The sequence below is a fragment of the Tasmannia lanceolata genome, unplaced genomic scaffold, assembly GCF_043159265.1.
Source record: "Tasmannia lanceolata isolate RefF3 unplaced genomic scaffold, GAP_Taslan_0.1 ptg000008l, whole genome shotgun sequence".
Lineage (NCBI taxonomy): Eukaryota > Viridiplantae > Streptophyta > Magnoliopsida > Canellales > Winteraceae > Tasmannia > Tasmannia lanceolata.
Genome location: NW_027518685.1, coordinates 19391416 through 19413413, shown reverse-complemented (window position 1 = coordinate 19413413; position 21998 = coordinate 19391416). Strand labels below are relative to the sequence as shown.

General features: G+C 39.0%; 1 protein-coding gene across 1 annotated transcript; it reads left to right on the top strand.

Annotated features, from left to right (window-relative positions):
* Positions 1-256: 256 nt before the first annotated feature.
* On the top strand, positions 257-18878 carry LOC143884682 (uncharacterized). Its single transcript, XM_077388372.1, has 10 exons — positions 257-396; positions 593-697; positions 2405-2466; positions 2563-2646; positions 2792-2823; positions 3316-3397; positions 5075-5318; positions 7066-7293; positions 15041-15333; positions 18199-18878. The coding sequence occupies exons 1-10, from the start codon at positions 373-375 to the stop codon at positions 18545-18547; spliced, it is 1503 nt and encodes a 500-aa protein (XP_077244487.1). The 5' UTR covers positions 257-372; the 3' UTR covers positions 18548-18878.
* Positions 18879-21998: the final 3120 nt, after the last annotated feature.

Below are 21998 nucleotides of genomic sequence, written 5' to 3'. Positions count from 1 at the left end.
CAATAAGTGGGTTGGCTCGGGGAAGAAAAGGGAGTTAGTATATCACTTCCCTTGATATTTTATGGGGTCATCTGAAGATGTTCTACGGAATCAACGGTCTTGATTTCACATAAATCCTCTCCTAGTCCTATTGGCTCTTTATAGTTACAATACAACGACTAAATATTTATTCGAGTCATGTTCCTGATATGGACACGCCCGTTGCGCCTTCCTTTTAACATGCGCTACTATTCGTACTTTAGTAAAGCCACACCTGCAAGTCCAACCTATGACAGCAAAAACCCTACCATGTAAATTCTGTCTTTAATCTATATTTGATTTATATTTCCCAAATCTATTTCTCTGCTCTCTGGTTCTTCTAAGTTCGAATCCATGGCTTCTAATGGAGTTCCTGCGGTGAGATTTCTCTCTTTTCATCTTCTTCTCCTCCTCTGTAGCTGAATATTTCTTCGTAAAATTAGGGTTTCTTTTTTCTTATCGTGCACTGTAGAATATTTCTAATTGGGGATCTAGCTCGAGCTCTTCAATCTCACACACAAAAAATAAAATAAAATAAATCTCCTTTTGTTTTTTTTGTTTTTTTTTCTGACAGAGGGCGGGAGAAACAGAGAACAGCTTGGAGAAGATCAAGCGAGAGTTGATATCAGGTTCTGGGAGATATCACTTGCAGGGGCCTCTTCTCAAACGTTCCGAAACGGTACGAATTTTTATTTCAAAATCTATCCATAAAAAACTTTTCTTTTTCCTTTTGTTTTACAGTTTAAGATATTTTTTTTTTCTTTTTCTTTTTGTTAATTATTTGTGTTATGGATTAAAGCAGACCAGTGGTGGGCAGTGGTGGAAGGGCATATGGCCTTAAGGGTTTTAAGTGGGGTTCAAGCTTAAGTATTGGGTAGAAAGCACACAAGGTGGGCTATGGGTCAATGTGGACATCTCCCACTTCTAGGATTATTAAAACATGAAAGATAGGTCTAGATAAAACAAAAAACAACTAAATTTGTCCATAAAACAACTAATCCTAATAATAGATCACATCATAGTAGGATTAGAGTTCTAAGAGCCCAAACCAAAATTTTGTCCTACTTACTCTCATCTCCCACTTTTAGGATTAGGGTCCCCAGATTCCGCAATGGAGGGAGCCTCGTGTACTGGGCCACCCTTTTTTTGTTTTTTCGCGTACAAATATGTAAGGCGTATGGCCGTTTGAGATATAGAACTTCAAGTGATATCTTCAGCTGTTACAGCCTTGTGCTTTGCCCAAGGTGTGAGTCCTAAGAAGCCTAAAATGATTCCAGATAATATTCTCTCCTTTCTCTTTGAATTACACCCTTCTTTCAGTTCTTCATCCCTGCACTTAACCATGTGTTTTGTGCTCAAGAAACAGTCTCCTACAACCTTGCTACCCAATCAACCATTATTTGAGATATTCACATAGATTTTCCTGCAAGTATTATATGTAAGAACTGATCATCAACAGTAGGGACATTTAGTAATATCATTATTTTCACTGTTCTGTCAAAGAAAAGTTTGAAGAGATATACCAATGACTGAAGAAATGACAATAAGACCTTGTTTGGATCAAGGTTGCCAGAGCGGGAATCGAAAGTGGGAATCGAAACGGGAATCGAAAGCGGGAATCGAAGGCTCCCAGGGAAGAATCCTGCTTCCTTGGTTTGGATTGCAAGAATTTTCTGGAAAATTTTGGAAAATAAAAACTTTTCTAGAATTTCCTGTTTTTTCGTTGTTTGATTACACATGAACAAAAGTAACTTGAACCATTGTAGTTCAAGTTTTATTTAGAGAGACCTTCAATTTATAATAAGCCATAACCTTATCATTTCTCTCTAAAAGGTGGAAATGTTCTCAAGAAATGTCTTTCTTGCAATCCAAACAGTGCCTAGGATTACTGCTATTACTTGTTGACGGTGTCATAGACAAGATAGTGGCAACACCTCGAAAGATTTATCCTGCCTGAGAAAAACCTATACGACTTCTTTGAAATGCCATCAATTTTTCTTGTAGACATGGAGGTATTGCTTATAAAGTGAATGAAAGACATTTTTTAAGCTTTCAGACCCAATTCACCATTTTCTCCATTGGCAATTTTCTAGACCCAATTCAAGTAGGCCCAAAGCCATTCTGCTTCGAGCCTTCTGATATATAAAGGTTGAGGTGCATGTTGGGAGTGTGAATGTGCAATCATATTTTTCTTTAGATACTGGAACAATGCAAAAAACTTTGCACGGTCAGTTGAACGTGCACTATGAGAAATGTCATTGCAAGTTATTCATTATTAAATTTTACCTTATATAATTTTACCCAACCTGTAATACTTCTATAGGCAGTATATGTTCTTTATTACTGTTCGTTTTTTTATTGGTAATTGTGTTTAATTCCTGAACAGCTGAGAAAATGGAATGAGCGATGGGTGATATTAGACCCTACGACCGGAAAAATGGAGTACAAGTAAAGTAGCCCAGCATATTTATGAAATGCTCTGTTTCTTAGAAATTGCATTGTTACTGTTATTTTGCCTATAGTTCTATCGTTTGCTTGCTTCAGGGCTCGGAGAGATGAATCAGTTATAAAGGGAGCCATCATATTTGATTCGAACAGTACAATCACGCTGTCTCCTGTGAATTTCCAGTAAGCTAGATATTTTTTGTGTAATTTCGCTTTGATAGAAATTAAATAACTATGTGTACATGTTTCTTTTTTACCGTTTCACAACAGAAAGCCATTGGTGTTTGTTTTAGATGCTTACTAAATGGTTTCCTCTTATGTGTTGCAGTGGGCTACCCAAGTATGAGGGCTGTTGTTTCTGTATCCACATGCTTCAAGATATTTTTTTTTTGCGCAATATATGCCTCTCTCTCTCTCTCTATATATATATATATATGTGTGTGTGTGTGTGTGTGTGGGGGGGGGGGGGGGGGGGGGGGGAGGATTTGCTAGGCTCTTCCGTGGAAAGCCATTTCGTGGCTGACTTTTGCATGAGAGAACAGCCACAGAGGCTCACTTTTTGGCAGATTTTGTCCTATTCATTTATTTCATATGAGGTGGCTGTTCTTTCATGCAAAATTTAGGCGCAAAATGGCTTTCCGCAAAATTGCCTCCCAACTCCCTACACACACACACACACACTCATATAATATGAGGAAAAGGTTTCTGAGCTCGAGCTCAGAAATCACACCCTCTCTCTCTCTCTCTCTATATATATATATATATATATATATATATAGGACTTAGTTTGGGGCTTTCTTTATCGAAGGACTTTAGGTATTATCTGCGTGTTTCTTAACTACAACTCTTCAGATATTGGGACCCCACAAAAAAAAGAGTACTTCCTTTGTGCAGAAACTCCTGGTGCTGCTCGAGCATGGGTGTCCACTTTACAGTAAGCTCATAGAACCTCCACTTGGTTTTATTATGTAGGAACAAGAATATTGCTAAAGTTCATGTCATATCACCTCTTCTTTCATAATTGCAATTTCATTAATAGAAAAGGAAGAGGACCGAGATGGTCAACTCTAGGGAACATGAGATAAATAGTTAAATACAAAGGAAAAAAGATAAGATAAAGAACAAACATTCACGGGGAAGGAAGTAAAAAATCTCTGAAACCGACTTCCCCACGCCTTGACGAGCGAGGCCATCCGCCACACTATTAGCCGATCTCCTAATATGATTGAAAATGATAGATGATGCGCCCACTCTGTCTTGAACTTCATCAAAGAAATGAACAAATCTCCAAGGAGGGACAACTGATCCTCTTAACCACCAAACGACGTTAATAGAGTCACCTTCCATGATCGTCTTGTCCAAAAGTTAAAGACTTAAACATTTTAGGCCTTGATGGGCAGCCCTCACTTCTGCCTCACTAGCATCTTGCCGAACCTGCCGGCCCTGAGAATGATCATATTACGGCACCACTCGAGTCCCTCAGGACACCCCCCCCCCCCCCCCCCCCCCCCCCCCCCTTAATTTGTCCGGTCCGGGATATCCCATGCTAGATCCATTGAAATTCAACTTGAACATGCCCTACACAGGGGCCTCCCATTGTTGGGTAATTGCTGCTTGCCTCTCTACACTAGAACACACCTCCCTCCAACCCTCCCAAATCTAAATAGAGGAAGGCTTCTGATTTAGCCACCCCATCAAACACCCTTGAATTTCTTTCTTTCATAATGTTTTCTTTCCACTCTGGATCTTGGACAATTAACCATGAGCATTGCTGGTGTCGTTCACGGGTGTGAAAAAATGTGATTTCTGCTTCACAGTTGATGTAGGCAATTAATACTTGTTGCATTAGGTTGGTCAAATACCAATTAAAGGTTGTAGTAGGTGGGATTACTTTGAGGTTTCATATAGCATTTAAGTAGTACTCACAGATGTTCATTGGGAGATTACAATCTATGAACTATGGGAGAATCTATTTCTCTCCTTTTCTTTTTTTGAAAATTTCTATTTCACTCTCCTTTGAAAATAGGAGACAAGACCATGGCTGTTCTTGGATTACATGTTTTAGGACGCCCACCGATGTTAATTGTCCTTTTTTACAGTAAACTTTATGGAACTTATCTGGATTCTGGGGTATAGGAACATGTTTTTTGTCACGAGTGTTAATGATATCTTGGCTTGTTATGTTTCCTTTTCCTCTCTGAAGCTCACTATTTTTGGTCAATATGTTGTGTTATAAAATTTTCAGTAGAAGTTATTTTTACATCCAAATGAAACAATGGTGTTTTTCTTGTTCTATTCCTCATGATTTAACATCTTTACCAAGGTTCAAAATACGTGTAGTTTGGATTTTACTGTGATGAGAGTCATGAGACTAGGCATTTTTTGGACGAAGTTTGAAGAGAACTTTTGAGAGCGTAAAAACAATCAAATAGTCAGATCTTATACGCTGTCACACTTCTACACTATTGCTATTTAATCTTTGATTATGCCATCCCTTAACTTCTTGTCTCCACACTACTTTTTAATTATTCTATTTCTTGACTATATCTTGGTTATTGGGATGATGTTAATTCATTTTTTGTGTTAAAGTCGCTTTCTTTTCCAATGCCAGTGCAACACAGTTGGTACTACGGGCTCATAAAGAGGCTGTGAATTCATTAAGTGGAAATGGTTCTCCCAAATTGGGAACAGTTGCAACTGTAGTTGCTGCTGCCAACTCGACAGCCATGGAATCTGCCAAAGAAATTGAAGCAGCAATGCAAATATCTATGAGGGCAGCTTTAGACTTAGTGAAAAACAGGACAAATGATGGTCGAACAAATGATGGTCAATTGGATGATTTGGCAATCATGAAGGTATATCATCATTGGTGCTCCTTTTTCCCCAAATATCATTTTTTAAGTACTTCCATATTTTATCTAAAACCATGTCAGTGTATCAAGCCACTTGTATTCACCATATGGACACTAAGACATTAAAAGTTAACATGAATAGTATGCTTTTTCATTCTTAGAAGTAGTTATCAGGCCAACAAATAAAGTTTTAGCCAATACACAGCTTTCATGGGATAGTACTTGCACATTTTTAGGTGTGGGTAGTTGTTATGCAAAGAACTTCATCAAAGTGGTGCTGTCCTGAAGGGTTTTCTGTATTTTTTCAGAGTTCCTTTTAAATAGAGATGACCTCTATTGGGGTAAATCGTGTAGTTCTTAAAAGCTAATCATTCAGTCCATGGGCATATGCAGCATGTGTATGACCAACCATTAATTTTTATTGTGTTTCTCTTAAAAACCAGCTAAGAACTAGTTCATGTCACCACTAATTCTTCAATCAAGCCGTAGCCTCGTGATTTTTGGTTGTCAAAGGGAAACCTATTGTTGGTTTCACTACCTTCAAAACCCAATTGCCATTTCCCAATTTCGTTCCATATTCTTTGTTACTCTATTATTTTATTATTGAGCTGATATCTGTCGTGGTCACGGGTTTGAGTCACGGAAACAGCCTCTCTGCAAAGCAGGGGTAAGGCTGTGTACATCTAGCCCTCCCCAGACTCCGCAATGGTGAGAGCCTCGTGCACTGGGCCACCCTTATATGTGAGCTGATATCTGATCTCCTTTGTGTTTGATATTGGCACTCCCTACTTTTATCATTTGTACATTGGAAGTAGCTGTCGGTAGGCAACTAGAGAAGCTGAAAATAAGTATTTGATATTGGCACTCCCTACTTCTCTCATTGGTAAATTGAAGTTCTGAGCATAACATAGCTACCTGAGTCCGCTTTCCAGTTTTTCTGCATTACTTCTGCCCACTTGTTAGATTTCATATATTGTGAATCAATATTATGTGTGTTTGCTTCAGTAAGATATATTTCTTCTAATATACATAGAAATATTTTAAATATAAGAGGTGACTTGTGACTGAAAGGTAGCCTTAATTCTCACTGTCTGACTAACATACACTCAACAGTTGCTTTCACATTACAACATGCACTATTTATGCCATGCCTACCAAAATCGTGCTTAGCAAATGTATCAATCAGCAAATTTGCATTTACATATTTGATATTAGAAATATTGTTTCACTACTTTTCTATAAACTGGTTTGTAATCCAAATCCCATGGTTTAGTTATTCACCACTTTTGCTTTTCTAACCTTCTACAAGCTTATTGATTTAGTCTGTATATGTATGGACTTTACCTTTCTTATCATTATTTTCTTACTATTAATTTTTGGCTTTTGTTTCATCCAAATTTTGTGCAGCGTGCATTATGTTTTTGGCTTAAACCTTGAGGGACATTTTGCCTTCATATTCATTGGAGTCTTCATTCAGTATTGACTTCATATGCGGAAGATTGCTTATAGATGTTATGATTGTATCTCATATTGATCGCAATTAAGGGCTTCATAATAAAGGACAATAAAATTGTAAGGTTAATATTGGTGCCTTCGCCCAGTTCAAAAATAATAATTTGGGTGCCGTCAACAATTTTTTTTTGAGGAGGTGCCTTCAACAATTTTCCTCTACCCAAATTGGAAAAAGTAGAACATACTGTTGTTCAATAATATTGATTTCTGTGTGCTGAATCCGTTACAAAATTTGCAGGAAACTCTTCGAGTGAAGGATGAAGAATTACAGCAATTGGCTAGGGACCTTCGTGCTCGTGATTCAGCAATAAAAGTGATTGCTGAGAAATTATCTGATACTGCCGAGGCTGCTGAGGCTGCAGCCTCTGCAGCTCATGCAATGGATGTGGAGCGAAGAGTTGCTTGTGCAGAAATTGAACGCTTAACCAAGGAATTAGAGAAGCAATTGAATTCATCCATGTTGAAGGTGCCAATTTATATATTTTTTTACATTTTCTTATTCTATTATCCATCATCTTGGCCCCCCCACCGCACGCGCTCACAAAAAAAAACAGCTCAAAGATTGGGACAGTATTCTCTTGTTGTAGTTCCTTTTGTTTACTTTTCCATCTTAGTTCATTTTGTATTTTCTTGTTTCTAGATTTTCACTTTTATTTCACATCGTCTTTAGCCCTTTATTTCATCTTGTTTGTGAAATGGTTTGTGCTTTGTTAAGTTGTAAACCCTCCATGTTTGTAACGTAGCATGATGTAAATGGACCAAACAGGAATCTTAGGAAAAAAGATCTTTTCGATCTCTTCCCTTTTTTTTTTTTTACAATTCCCTAATATCGTACATCTTTATTGCCCCTACTCTAAATCGATGAAGTCGGTCCACTGCAGCGAGCAAGTTGCATTCCACACGGACATTGAAAGTCGATGAAGTCGGTCTCCGGCTTCTCATCCAAGATGACTCGAAAGGAGGAGAGGTAACATGTGTACATGAAAGCAAGCAAGAAGCTAGGGAAAGATAAATTATCAAGAAATAATGCCGAATATAAGAGAAAATAATTTAGAACAGATCTGTGCCTTGCAAGTTGAAATTAGGAAGCAACAGTAAAAAAGCCAGAGAAGTGAAAATTATGTGTCAAATAATTTTGAAACTTCATCCAAACGGCTAAATATATGTGACTCCTTTTTTTTCTGGATCTAAACCGTAACGCATACTCCTGTGCCTAATTCTTGAACAACTGTATTTATTTATTTTATTTTTAAATGGTAATTCACAAACAACTGTAAAAGTTGTATTATAGCAAGAACACAAAAATGGAAATAAAGACTATTAAAATAAGGACTCTTTGAAAACCCTGAAAAACTTCTCTAAAATTATCTTTAAAATCATGATACTTCATGATTAATAAAAGGGCATGGGTTTCCCATTCTTTTCTAGCATTAGAATCATGATAGCAGCTCTTCTGATGGCAGCATAACATCAGGACGATGACATTAGTATGGTCTGTTGTGTTCTTCTTTCATTTTAGGTAGACCTGCAAAGGGGCTGGCATAGTTTGTTTAGGTGCTAGGGCCCAACCCCTTTTAGGTAGACCTGCTGTGCTCTTCTCTCAAGTGCAATTCCTTCCAATGCGCCTTTCCCAAACCGGTCTATGGTCATTGCCCTATTTTTCTGTACTCCAAAATGGAGTCAAAAAAAGGGCCCAAGTCCTTTTCGGTTTGAACTTTTGTGTTTGGAAAATCTGAAGGTGAAAGGTAAATTAGTCGGGAACTAATTGTAGAAGAGATCGTGAATTTTTATAAATCCTTGTACTCCTCCGAGGGAGCTCGATTCCCTACTTTGGATGAGATTGAGTTCGATCAACTTGGCACAGAGGACAGAGCTATGTTTTAGGAAGAATTAATTGAGGATATCAAAGCTGGAAGAATACAATAGATTGATCCTATAGGGCGAAATATATTGGAAGCAAAGATCTAGATCTATGTGGATAAAAGGTGACAAGAACTTCCCACGTTTTCACTGTCACTTTTTTCTTCTTCCCTCATCCCTTGCGGCTGGATTTCATGGGGCTACTTGGCTGGCTACGATTCTGAAGGCTCTCAGGATCTGCAACTTTTCTGTTTTTGGCTTCCTGCTAAGGAGTTCTGGAAACCTGGGAAACCTCGAGGAATTCTGAAACCTCCACTCCTATTGCAGAATCATGGCTTCTGTACCTCCAGATGTGTCGAGAGAAGTGAGAAACTGGGCTGAATTGCCGTCGGACCTTCTCTTTCTGATTTTGAAAAACTTGTCTCCCTTGAAATCCTTACCACCATGGTTTTAAATTTCGGCCGAAATATTTCGGTTTCGGTGGAAAACGAAACGAAATTCACAGTGAGTCGGAAAAGTACCAAATTTCGCCGAAACGTTTCGTTTCGGTAAAATTTCGGTGAAACGTTTCGAAAATTTCCGAAATTTCGGTATTTTTACAAGATTTCGTCCGAAATTTCGTACCGAAACCGAAACCGAGATTTAAAACCTTGCTTACCACAGTTCAAGCTGTCTGTTCTTCATGGATGTGTTTTTCTTACGAGCCTCAAGTGTGGCAGTGTATGGTTATACTAAATCCTTGGGATGCATATGAGTTGGAATATGATTTCTTTAAGATTGCGAGGAGTGTTGTAGACTGGAGCTGCAGGCAGTTGGTAGAGTTCTCTGTGGCACATTTTGCCATTTTGAAACCGATCATCTCTTACAGTATGCGCCGACAGGGCTGGCCCTTCCAGATGCCTTCGGCTCGTACATTGCTACGACATCTCAAATGAGGCGTTGATTGAAGCTGCCCAAAAATTTCCCCTCTTGGAGGAGCTCAAAATTTCCTGCTGTTCATTTTCAGAAGAAGCTTGCAGCTGTTGGTCGCTTGTGCCCGTAGGTCAGGTGTCTACGACTGAACTGCGGGGGATCTAAAGGTATAGAGTGTGATGTGGAGGCACTTGCAATTGCAGAGAACATGCCCAAATTATGCCAGCTCCAACTTTTTGGCAACTCGCTGACTGACAATGGCTTGCTAGCCATCCTTGGTGGATGCCGCAACCTTGTGTCCCTTGGCTTAAGGCAGTGCTTCAATGTCAATTTGGAAGGGAGTTTGCAAAAGAGATGCATGGAGATCTGTGAATTGTGGCTACCCAATGACTCCACCGATGATTATCCGTTCGACACTGAAAACATATATGATCCATCTGGGTTTTCCGACGTTGACTTTATTTTTTCCTGATGATGCATATTATGAATTTGAATTATCGTAACCGAGTTGGGGACCGAGAGCGGAACCGGACAAATAGCCTTGTGAAGTATTAGCAATCTTTCCCTTGATTTTTGGCTTTTTCTCCATGAAAATGGCAAAACTACCCCTCACATGACATGCTGCATGCGTTGATTTGTTTGCTTACAGTTAAACTCTTGGTTCCACTCTCGGTCTCCATAGCAGCACTCTGAATTTTCAGATGACAGAGACTTCCAGATCTTGCCTTCGGATTATGATTACAATAGTGAATCTTGATGGCTGCTAGGATTTTGTGGGTCACTACAGTACTGTCTGTCATTTGGGGGGTACTTCTCTTAAGAAATACATTTCGATAGAATGGCTATGATCTTCTTCGTTGACAACCTTATGCATAGACATGACATTTTGTAAGAAAGGTGTTTTGGCAATTCTCATAATGTTATTTGGTCTTCCATGTTTTTCAAAAAAAAAAAAAAAAAAAAGAGGTGACAAGAATACCCCATACTTTCGTGGTATTATTAGTGCGAGAAAAAGAGGAAATCGATTACAGTCTCTGATTACTGATGAATCCAGGTGTGACAGTAGGGAAGTAAGTATGGAAGAGATCATCAACTTTTACAAACCCTTGTACGCCTCTGATGGAACTAGATATCATACTCCGGACAGAATTGAGTTCGATCAGGTTGGCACCGAGGATATTTCTATTGTGGAAGAATTCACTGAAAAGGAAATTTTTGGGATGCTCTTTTCTCAGTGAAAGGAGAGCAGGCCATGGGGATGGATGACTTTTGTTTTGCTTTCTTCCAAGTGTCCTCGGATTTTGTAAAAGAAGACTTATTAGCTCTCTTTGAGACTTTCCATTGGTCATTGGAGGTAGACAAAAGTACAGGAGCTACCTTTGTCGCCCTCATTCCCAAGAAGGATGGGGCAGAGCTGTTATCCCACTTCCAAAACATTAGTTTGGTGGGTTGAGTATATATGGTGGTATTGGCAAAAGTGTTGGCTGACCGGGTTAAAAGGTTTTTGAGGAAACTAGTCTCTATTAATCACCGTGTTCATTTAAGAAAGACATTCAAGATTGTGTGTTGTTTGCTGACAAGATGGTGGAATACTACATTCAAAACTCAATCAAGGGCTTTGTTTACAAGGTCTATATGGAAAAGACTTATGATAGAGTAGAATGAGGTTTTTTAGAATACATAATGGGTTGTGTGCGGTTCGACGCTAGATGGATGGTCTTGGATTAGAAAATGCCTTTTGTCTACTTGGTTCAACATTCTAATCAATGGATTGCCAAAAGGATTCTTCGAATCCACTCGTGGCCTTAGATGGGGAGACCCGTTGGCCTTTCCTTTTTGCTCTTGTGGCTAACACTCTTAGTAGAATGCTTGAAAAGGTTTGGAGGTGCGGTTGAACGCTACAAATTGGGCTCTTCAAGGGTGGACGTGACTAGGCTGATGACACTTCGATTTTTGAAGACAAAGTTATGAAGTTGAAAGCTATTATCCCGTGTTATGAAATTGTGACAGGGCAAAGAACACATTTCTGTAAAAAGAAACTGATGGGCGTTCATCTCTCCATTAAAGAAAGGCAGGTTTGCGATCCTATTGTGTTGGACTGTGGATCAGCTCCCTAGCAGATACCTGGGCCTCCAATTGTGTGGGGGGAAGACCTAAGAAGTTGCTATGAGACTCAATTATTGAGAAAGTGGAGAAACACCACTCTACTTGGAAGAGGGACCTCACTTCTTTGGGTGGCAGAATTATGCTAATCAAAGTGGTTATGTCCAATTTCCCTATCTATTACATGTCCATCCACCGCATTGAGCATATTCAGCCGAATTTTGTTTTGGGTGATTTGGCTGAGAGGAGAGGATTTTTACCTATTCAAATGGAAGGAAGTTTGTCGGCCGAAGTATGTCGAGGATCAGGGATTGGGCATTCGCAACATCAAAGCTACAAGTTAAGTGTTGCTGGGCAAAAATGGCTATGGAGGTTTAGGGAGGAGAGATCTCACAATTGGTTGAAGGTTATAGGGCCAAAGTTTGGATCTAGCTTCGGCAAGTGGAACCCATGCGATAAGTACAGGACCGATGGGGTCACGTATGGAGGGATATTATGAAGTTAAAGGTCCCCTTCCTGAGAGGATTTCGTTTCAAGGCCTACAAAAGAGAAAATGTTTTTGCAAGATCCTTGGTGCAAGGAGATTTTGTTGATGGATTTGTCTTCCAATCTTGCAGTGTTGATAAGCAAAGAGTCTGATGTTCGAGATATGTTTAACTGTATCAATGACATGGTGACCTAGAAGGCCAATTTTTGCAGAAATTTCCTTGACTGAGAAATAGAGAGGGCTGTATCGCTTTTGGAGATCCTTGACTCAATTTTTATTAAGCGGTGGGATCTTCTCTGGCTAATCTTTCTAGTTTCTACGATCATTTCATTAATTCTGGCCACATCTTCCTCTGCACTGAACAAGATCTAGAGGATCCCTACTCCGCCTGGAGTTTGTGCTTTCGGGTGGACTGTGTTGATAATTAAGATTTTGATGGTCGATCATTTGCGGAACCATTGTTCCATGTGTCTTGATGCGGGGCAATCTGTGTGCTGGCCAGATAGATTTGGAATCTGATTCTAAATCATTTTGGCATGTCTTGTGTTTTCCCTTATCATTTTATTGATCTATTTGAAGGATAGAGCACTGCCCTTGGCCATTAAAGGGATGGACGTTATAGAGTTTGTCCCTCCTGAACATCTTTTGGGCAATCTGGAAAGAAAGGAACAAGTGTGTTTTAAAAGGTAAATCTAGAGGGTCCTCCATCCTTTTCACTCTCTATTGATGAGGGTGCATTGGGCGGGAGCATAGGACTAAAGTCTAAAGAGTCATGCAGTCCCGTAGATTTTTTACACGGATTTGACCTTCTGGCACAAGATTTTCAGTAGAAAGGAGGCTTCTAACCATACTTCCCCACATTGGTCTCCTTCACTATTGGGATTGTCAACTTGAACTTTGACAGATCATACCTACAGAACTCGGGTCCAGCTGGGGGGATCTCCCACTTGAAAATGAGAATTTTCTCACTACTATGCTTGTCAACTTCAATCTTTTAATTGGCAAGAGTGTGTTCAAGTTTCTTGTTAATGCCACTATGGTGCCCATGCAAGTGTTCCTCCCAATGTTACCTGGAATGAGGTTCATTCTAGTACGCGGTACGGGGAACGATGGTAGCCCGGTACGTAGTACGATGAGGGTAGGCTATGTCGGTTTGCTATTTGGGGTCGTGGGTTGGTCTGGAGTGCTAATCCGGGCCGCTCTGGTGCTTTATATATATAATTTCATATATTTTTACAAGAATATCATTCCAAAATGCATACTGCATAAATTTAATAAAGAAAATTCCTTGTGTTGGTAACTACTGTAATATTACACCCAATTAACTCCTCCCACACTTGTGTCATGTTGCACTTGACATTAGTCAGAATCTTTTTATTTTTTCCTGGACGTTAGGGTCACATCTTCCCTGAATTTCTGAACTTTGTTAGTCAGAATCTTTTCTATTTGTCACAACTCCATCATCTAATCTTAGAAGTTGTTATTAATAGATTGGAGGCTGTGTGTATTTTTACGGAAAATGTAGGAATTATTCTCTTCCGAATTGCACTTTTCACAGTCCAGCAAGGCAAGCTTCACTTGCTCAGTATATCTCAAAGCTAGTCTTGGGCCAGCCATAAAAACCCATGCAGCCACATGTTTTACCATGGCTTGGAAACCAATTTGATGTAGCTTTTTAGGGGAAGATAAATTTTCCAGCAAAAACTGCAGAATAGAAGAGAAAAGATAAGCTGGAGCAGGTCTGTACCACTTCCTACATTACATGGGAACAATATATCTCAAAGCTAGTCTTGGGCCAGCCATAAAAACCCATGCAGCCACATGTTTTACCATGGCTTGGAAACCAATTTGATGTAGCTTTTTAGGGGATGATAAATTTTCCAGCAAAAACTGCAGAATAGAAGAGAAAAGATAAGCTGGAGCAGGTCTGTACCACTTCCTATATTACATGGGAACAATTAGAGGTAAATAAGATAAAAAAAAAAGCTATTAAATTCCCAAAAAGCTATCGGCAACCAATTTTAAAAAATAAACCATTAAAAAAAAAACCAATTAAAAAAAATAAATGACAAGGCAAGCTTGGGCCATTATCAAAACATGGTAGTGCCAATATCATTAACCCCCCCCCCCCCTCTCTCTCTCTCTCTCTCTCTCTCTCTCTCTCCATGTGTGGGTGGAGGTGGAGGGACAACTATAAGACCTGCTCTTCGTCTTTGGTAGACTTGTAAAGAGGAATTTATACTATGGGATTAGACTGTGAATTCCCCCACAAAAGTGGGCTGCCATGTAGAGCAATCCTTGGCCTTCCCACCAGCCACCAACCCTCAACTCACCCCCTCTTTCCCTTTTTATGCTTTCTCTCTTTAACATTTGTTAGTTATAGAGATTGCGTTGGTGGCTTTGTTCACTGGATCCATAGTTTATTTCATCTAAACAATGGGTGTGTTCTTCAAATAACTATTTGGATGCGTGAGAAGGCTATATCTAATTTTAATTGTGTGGTTTTTTCTAAAGGTTTTGGTAAAGTATAATCTAAAGATATAGTTGCAAAGAGATTTGTACATACAAATAATCGTCTACATATGTTAAATAGCATTAACATAATAACATGTATACAGATCTGTTCATTTTTTTTTTCTAAAGAAACAGGCCAGAGTGATAACTGCAATTGTTCATTAGGGTTAAGAACAATTCAATACGTTTTTCAGCTTCCATCCACATAAACAGCTTATATGATCTTTGAATAGAAAATGCTGATTTTAGTCAGATGCGTTGTGTTACTTATTGGACTCAGTGACATCCACTTTCACCTTTACTGATTTTAGTTTGCTTTCACTAATTGACGTTACAGTTGAGAGCCTCTGAAGAAGAAGTGGTGGTTCTAAGGAAAGAGAGAGATCAGGTGTTGAAGCAACGAGACTCTGCCTTTCAAGAGGCACATCTATGGCGTTCTGAGCTCGCAAAAGCTAGAGAACGTGCTGTGATATTAGAAGCAGCAGTTGTTAGAGCTGAAGAGAGGGCTAGGGTTTCTGAGGCTGATGCTGAAGCTAAACGGAAGGATGCTGTAGAAAAAGAGTTGGTTGCTACAAAAGAAAAGGAGGAGCTTCTAGCCCATGTGAATATTTTGCAAGCGCAAGTTCAAAGGTTTTTTCCCCTTTGATTTTACTCATGCAATGTTTTGTTTTTATGTTCAATTCTGATGTCCATTACTTCATCTTCAACCAAATGCATTGCCAATACTCTAATTATTGCAATCGTCAATAACATGAATTCCTTTTTTCTACCATGATGCATCTAAATATGGGGGTGTTAGAGAATAATACTTTAACCGTTGACATCTAGTTGAAGTTTTTTTGTTGTAGTTTATTATGTAGTACATTTTGATGTGTTTTAGCGGTGTTCTAAATGAATGAAAGTTAACCATTATAAAAAATAAATGGACTGCAACCCGTTTATTTTCTAAAAAATAACCATTTATTTTTTAACTGAAGTGCTAAATTTTAACTGGTATCCATTTGTTAGTTTCAACTTTTAGCATTTGAATAACATTACTTTAACCTCCTTTTGGGGTGTATGGTTGGGGGTCTCACAAGGACGAGTATGGTAATGATTTGGTTATTTCCATAATCATTTGATTTAGTCATTTCTCATATTCCTAGAAAATTACAAATAGTCTCATTCAAACATTTTTGGTCTGTTACAGACATTGCATTCTTATGTTATTCATTTGTCTGAAATCTACCATTTTCTTTCTAAGAGCTAGGATGTCAGTATGTCACCTAGTATGATAGAATGGGGCTAGTAAGACAGATAACAATGAACCAGTAATGAATCTGAACAAATAAACAACATACCAAATACTAAGATCAATGCATGAGCACAACGACCAAGACAATGACAAGAAATGCGAAAGCCTTGAAATGAAATTTGGTAATCCAGTATCCTTACGTCCCACACACACTGTTTCTTTTTCTTTTTTTGAAAGAGTAACAAATTTTATTTATAAATCAAGAAGCTGACACAGGGGACAAGTCGTCCCCGAAGGTACAGAGCACCAACAACAAGCCGAGACGCGGCGACAAAAAAACAAAGCTAAACAACCGCCGCCATAGTGGCGAACTCTATTAGAGTTTCCTCGCGATCTACTCCAGCTTTAGCCAGGCCATCAGCCTTAGAGTTTGCTGATCGCCGCCTGTGAGCTAGCCTTGGTCGAATACATCGTACCAAATCTAGAATCTCGTCAATCTTGTTAGCTAGGAGCCACTGTCCGCTACTTCGATTTTGCAGCCCAAGCGATAACGTTGGTTGAGTCGCCCCCTACAATCAGTGGCCCCAAATTGTGTGCTTCGTACCACGCATACTGTTTCTGCTCTCTCCAAAAAGGTAATGGTAGTTAAGAAATTGTCAGTTATGGTATCTCGGTCATTTAGATTTGAGACACTAGAGTATTTTGATGTCTGACATCTTCAGTGTTTATGTGGGCATCTCTCCCTACACTTGGATTTTGGTTCTACCAAAGTTTCCTGAACAAAAGAATACTATTTATAACAAAATATTAGTTTTATCACCAAAAGGACTAAAGGAAAACTATAGAATGATTTGACTGTCCAACTTAATTTGGATGGGCATTGGATGGAGACGGCTCATCATCACATGTATGGTAATTGGGTCCTTGATCGTGTATCATGACTCAATGATCCTAGCCCATGCAATGGTGATTAAAAAAGGTGTGCTTCAGTTTTTGTCCAAAGCTGTTTGACTTCTTTGCATGCATTGATCTTGCATGCAGGATCTCATCCGACTGTCTAATGTGTCTCTTAGACTCTTAGTTGTAGCCCAAGTGACCAACATTTACAGTCACCAAGCATGTGATCTATGTATAGAGGTGGGTTATGCGTCTATGTCTATTCAGATGGTAACTGTTTAGTAGTCGAACTCCTGGATATTACTGTCAGACAATTGAGGCCGTACTTGGGGTGGGTTTTAAAGGAAAATGTTTAGAAGTATCGCAATTCACTTTGTGGTACAGTGGATATGATATTTAAAAATGACATTTGTTTTGAAGAATTGTCTTCTTTCTTTTGAACTGCAATACAGGCTAGCTTTGTTTTGAAGAACTGTCATGCATACAGTTTTACTTTTTTTTTTTTTTGAATGACATGCATACAGTTTTACTAAAAGTCTAAAACTATTATATAGTTCTTCATAATTTACCATATTACTTGTATGGGCATGGTACTACATAGCATGATACAATAGTAAAACAATTTTTTCCATTCTTATCACTGAATCTAAGCTCATAAATGTGGAAGCCATTTTCAAGGTCAGGACTGTTCATCAGGCAGGCCTTGCCACTAGATTTTTGCCATAGCCAAAATGATCATTGACGTGAGAATCCTTATCCAAATTGGGGACTTTTACCAGTTGACTGTCGACCATGAGTCAATTTCTTTTTAACCATCCTTTTACAGTCCTCAAAAGCCCTCTAGTTGCATGATCGGGTTGGCTGATAAGTTATCTCTTGGCTATGGTGGGTCCATGGTGGCGGCCTGCTGGGTGACTAGAGAGTGTTCTGAATACTAGATCCTTCACATAATCTACTTGTAGTACCATGCATTGTTACTCATTCTGTATTGAGGAGTATATTTACACACGGTAGTTATTAATACTATTTTATCTATATTAGGCTCTATGATCCATGGTTTAATGGTAATTACAATGATGTATATGCAGTTTTTTTTTTTTTGAATGGTATGATGTATATGCAGTTAAGCAAATCAATACTAGGAAAGACCCTTTTTTTTTTAAAGTGGAAACAGAATAAGGAAAAGGAAAAACTTGTATAGAGATTAATCCTTTTAAGTTTGAATGCTTCTCAATACATAATTATTTTCCAATAACTTGTAATGACTGACGCTAACTTTGCCTGCCGCGGGTCTAGTTATCCTGTGATTCCAAAATTTTGACATTTAACTTGCATATAATGAGTCGGCATTTTTCTTTTAACAGACAACAGACCAATACAGAGCAAGTCTTCGAAGAGAAAGCTGAGTCATGCTCCGGTACTGCTAACACACTTCCATTGACAAAGCATGTGGACTTGTCAGAGGACAATGTTGACAAAGCTTGTTTGAGCATTTCTAGATCAATCCCTCTTTCCAGGGATGGAGCGGCTGTTGATGACGTCGAATTCCATACGATTGGTGATGGCGAATGGAGTGATTTTCAGGCAACGGATGCAAGGATCGCAGATGTTAAGGAAATCTCTCCTGAAGCAGAGGGAAGTAGCTTGGACATCCCTGTTGTTAGTCTACCTGTTGATGACCATGGCCATTTAGAGAGCTCTCTTCAACCTTGAAATGTTTATTGGATGCCTTACAGAAACTATAAATTAGGTGGTTAAAGAGCCCATTGGTAAATGTTGAGATGGTTATAGTATACCAAAAGGTCAGTTACCAAGGCAATCTTCTAATTTATGTTCTAAAATAAGGTTCTTGGGTTTCATTTTGACATCGAATTTTTCTTGTATACCTTACTGAGGAGAACTCTTGTCTATCTTGTTTAGTAAGTGTTGGGACTATTACCATTACCATTGATATTGGGTCACCATTGTCTTTTTCTTTTTCTTTGGATAAAGATTACTGTAATACTTGTGAACATTAAAATTGGAAGCATCATGCTTTGTTCTATTTTTGTTTTCAAAATGTTTGAAATGCAATCATAGTTTAATAGTAACATTGATGTTGCTAATTTCTTCTCCAACTGTGTTATAATATGATATCAGAAAGCTGAGCATATAAATAACTAGTTTGTGTAGTTTGTGTTGGAATGGGCTTTACTAGGGCAGAGAACAACAAATGAAGGGTCACTTGCCCCCACCAATGAGTGGTTGGGACCTACATCCATCTTTCTCAAGCAGGGAAGTAATATACGCACTTCCTTTTCTTCCCTGGAACAGCCCCCTCTAGTGTATTTAAAACCACTCTTTTGCACTACAAGGGGCTGTCCCAGGGAAGAAAAAGGCGAGAATATATCATTTTCAAAGCAAGCAGAGTTAAAGTCTGCCTAAGGCCGGGACTACCCTACGGCTCTACCTATATGTTGCCTCTTTAAGCTTTTAAAATTGAAGGCATTACTGGAGGCAACCTTTGATTTGCCACTATGCTTTACTAGAGCACGACATTGTTGTAATATAATATGGGGCATCTGTTTCTCTTAAATTATGTTTAGCATAAATATCCTACAAATTGGTAATCTACATGTTCCAAAAAAGAGATTTGCTAGCGTCCATCGCAGGAGGCATTTCACAGATGGATTGTTTCATGTGACGGTGCCCACACAGGCTCACTTTTCAACAGATTTTGTCTTATTCATTCAATTCATCTGAGGTGGCTTCTCTCACACGCAACAGCCCATCAGCGAAATGCCTTCTACAATGAATGCTAGCAAATCCCAAAAAAACTAGAAAAAAAAAAATTTGTCGTGTGATTTAAAGAAAATAATTCTGATTCCAGAAGCACTCCCAAAAAAAAAAAAAAAAAAAAAAAAAAAAAAAAAAAAAAAAAAAAAACTGATTTTAGCTTCCATAATGAGAATCAAGAGAATTGTTAGTTTTATAAGCAATATAGAAGATTCCGAACAAAGAAGAATGGACTGCCATGGATATTTCTGTCTTCACTGATTGCTGAGAATATACCTTGGGTTGCCGAAATTAATGTCATGAGTGCCTACACCGATCTACATGTGCATTCACCGTGTACAATCTATTTTCAAGAGGCCAAAAAGGTTTTTCGGGTTATGAACCATTAGGGGTGAAGTCCGGGCAGAGTTGGGCAGCCTGAACCCAACCCAAAGAGCATTGCTTCAATCATAACCCTAGCCTCCGAGGAGGGGCCAACACAAACCCTAACCCAAAACCCAAAATCAACCCAGCCCGGCACGCGCCACTAGAGATGTCCTACATGATGTCCTATGGCTTCAATCATAGGGCCCGGTTGGATGCCGAGAAGATTTTGATTTGGATTTCTCACATTTGCAGCCCTTTTTGTTTTATGATTTCGATTCAGATCAAATCCTTAGATTTCCAAATCAGCGACTGGTAGTAAAAAAAATCAGATTTCCAAATATCTTGTGGAAATAAGTAATTGGAAATCAACAGATTTGGGTGGTGCCATTGCCCTTTGATCAGAATAGGGGTTTCCTTTTATAGGATGAGGTTCTGATAGTCGCGAGAGCGGCATGGACCCAGTAGGGACGAGAGCATGGATCTCGTATGGTCGTCTAGAAATCATGCGTCAACGGCCGACGTGACATCGTACGGTCTTCGAGATATGCGGTCCGACAATTGCAGGCCGTACCGCCGTATGCCGGGATTTCCAGGCGCCAGCTGGCCGAGGACCTGGATTTCCACCAAGGCCCCAGATTGACCAGGCCGTGTGGCGACTTCTCACTGGAGAGCCGCATGGGGCCCACGCCGAGTGTCAGCACGTGATTGGTGTTCGATCTTCACCTCAACTAGTGGTGAAGACAACAAGTAGGATTTTGATTTTGCATAGAGAAGAAGGAAGAAGGTGAGTTGTTCTTGATTCTCTCTTGTGTCTTCCTTCTTGTTTAGATAGGGAGCAATATACAACCATAGAAGAGAAGAAGAAGGGTTATGGGGTTATGGGATAGTGTTAATCTTGTTATATTTTCTATAGTAGTGGAAGAAATGATCTCACCCATGGACATAGGCCATTGTGTTAAACCACGTAAATCTTCATGCAAGGAATCTTAAAGAATCAGACAGAAGAACTCATAAAAGCTACACAAATTGCTTAATGAAATGACATAAAGAAATTGGCTGGAATATCCGTTTAGACAATCCAGCCTATTGCTTTTGTCCTTGAGACAGAATTCAATGCTCCCTTCTCTATTAAACTACAGGTTTGAAACTTGAGTGTCCTATGAAAGAATCAATATGTTCTTTTAAACAACCCTGCACTCTCCGTTCAAAAGGACACTTGTGTGTTCTTTCTTTGTAACTTCCCTGCTCTCACCTATTCGATTTGTTGCTCTCTTTGACATACAAATATGCATAGATTAGTGCCTCTTGAATTCTCTTCTATTTTATTTAGAGCTAATGTCAGCACTACCGTACTCTGATAATGGCACTTCTCATTTTTCTGATTGGGTCTACATTTATTTAGGCATCTAGTTTTTTAGATAAGAGACTGCAATTTGTTAGACAAACAGTTTCAGTTTTAGTGCGGTTCATTTTGGGCAATAGGGAGAAACAAACAGGGGCTGAGCCAGGAATCTATACTTGGGAGGCCGGACCCCCATTGGTCATTGCGGGGGCCGTGGTTTATAGAGCCAATGTTCTCTATAATTTTCTCTATAGCTATAGAGCAAATAAGGGATTTTGCAATTCATTGGGAGGCCATGGCCACCCCAACACTATATGTAGCTCCACCCCAGCTTTTGCATGTACCTTTCATATAGTTGTCTTAGTTGACATTCATGTTTTGCGTGTTGTCACGAGGAAGTGGAGAACGTAGAGTTTTAAGCTTGCTTTTTCTTTCTTAATATGGTGATATAAAAAAGATTGTTCTAGGCATAATCAGTTTATAAAAATGATTCTAAAAAGTGAAACGTTGTTTCTGATTTTCCTATGAAGTAAAGAGCACTAATTCTTACCTATTGAAAATATCATCGCCCTTATGATTAATTTAGAGGGCTAAGATTTCTTACTTGGGCCACCACCTGCAGTGTAAATTACATTGGAAACAAACTTGGTTTTGGAAAGTGTTAAAGAGGTAGAGTTAGAA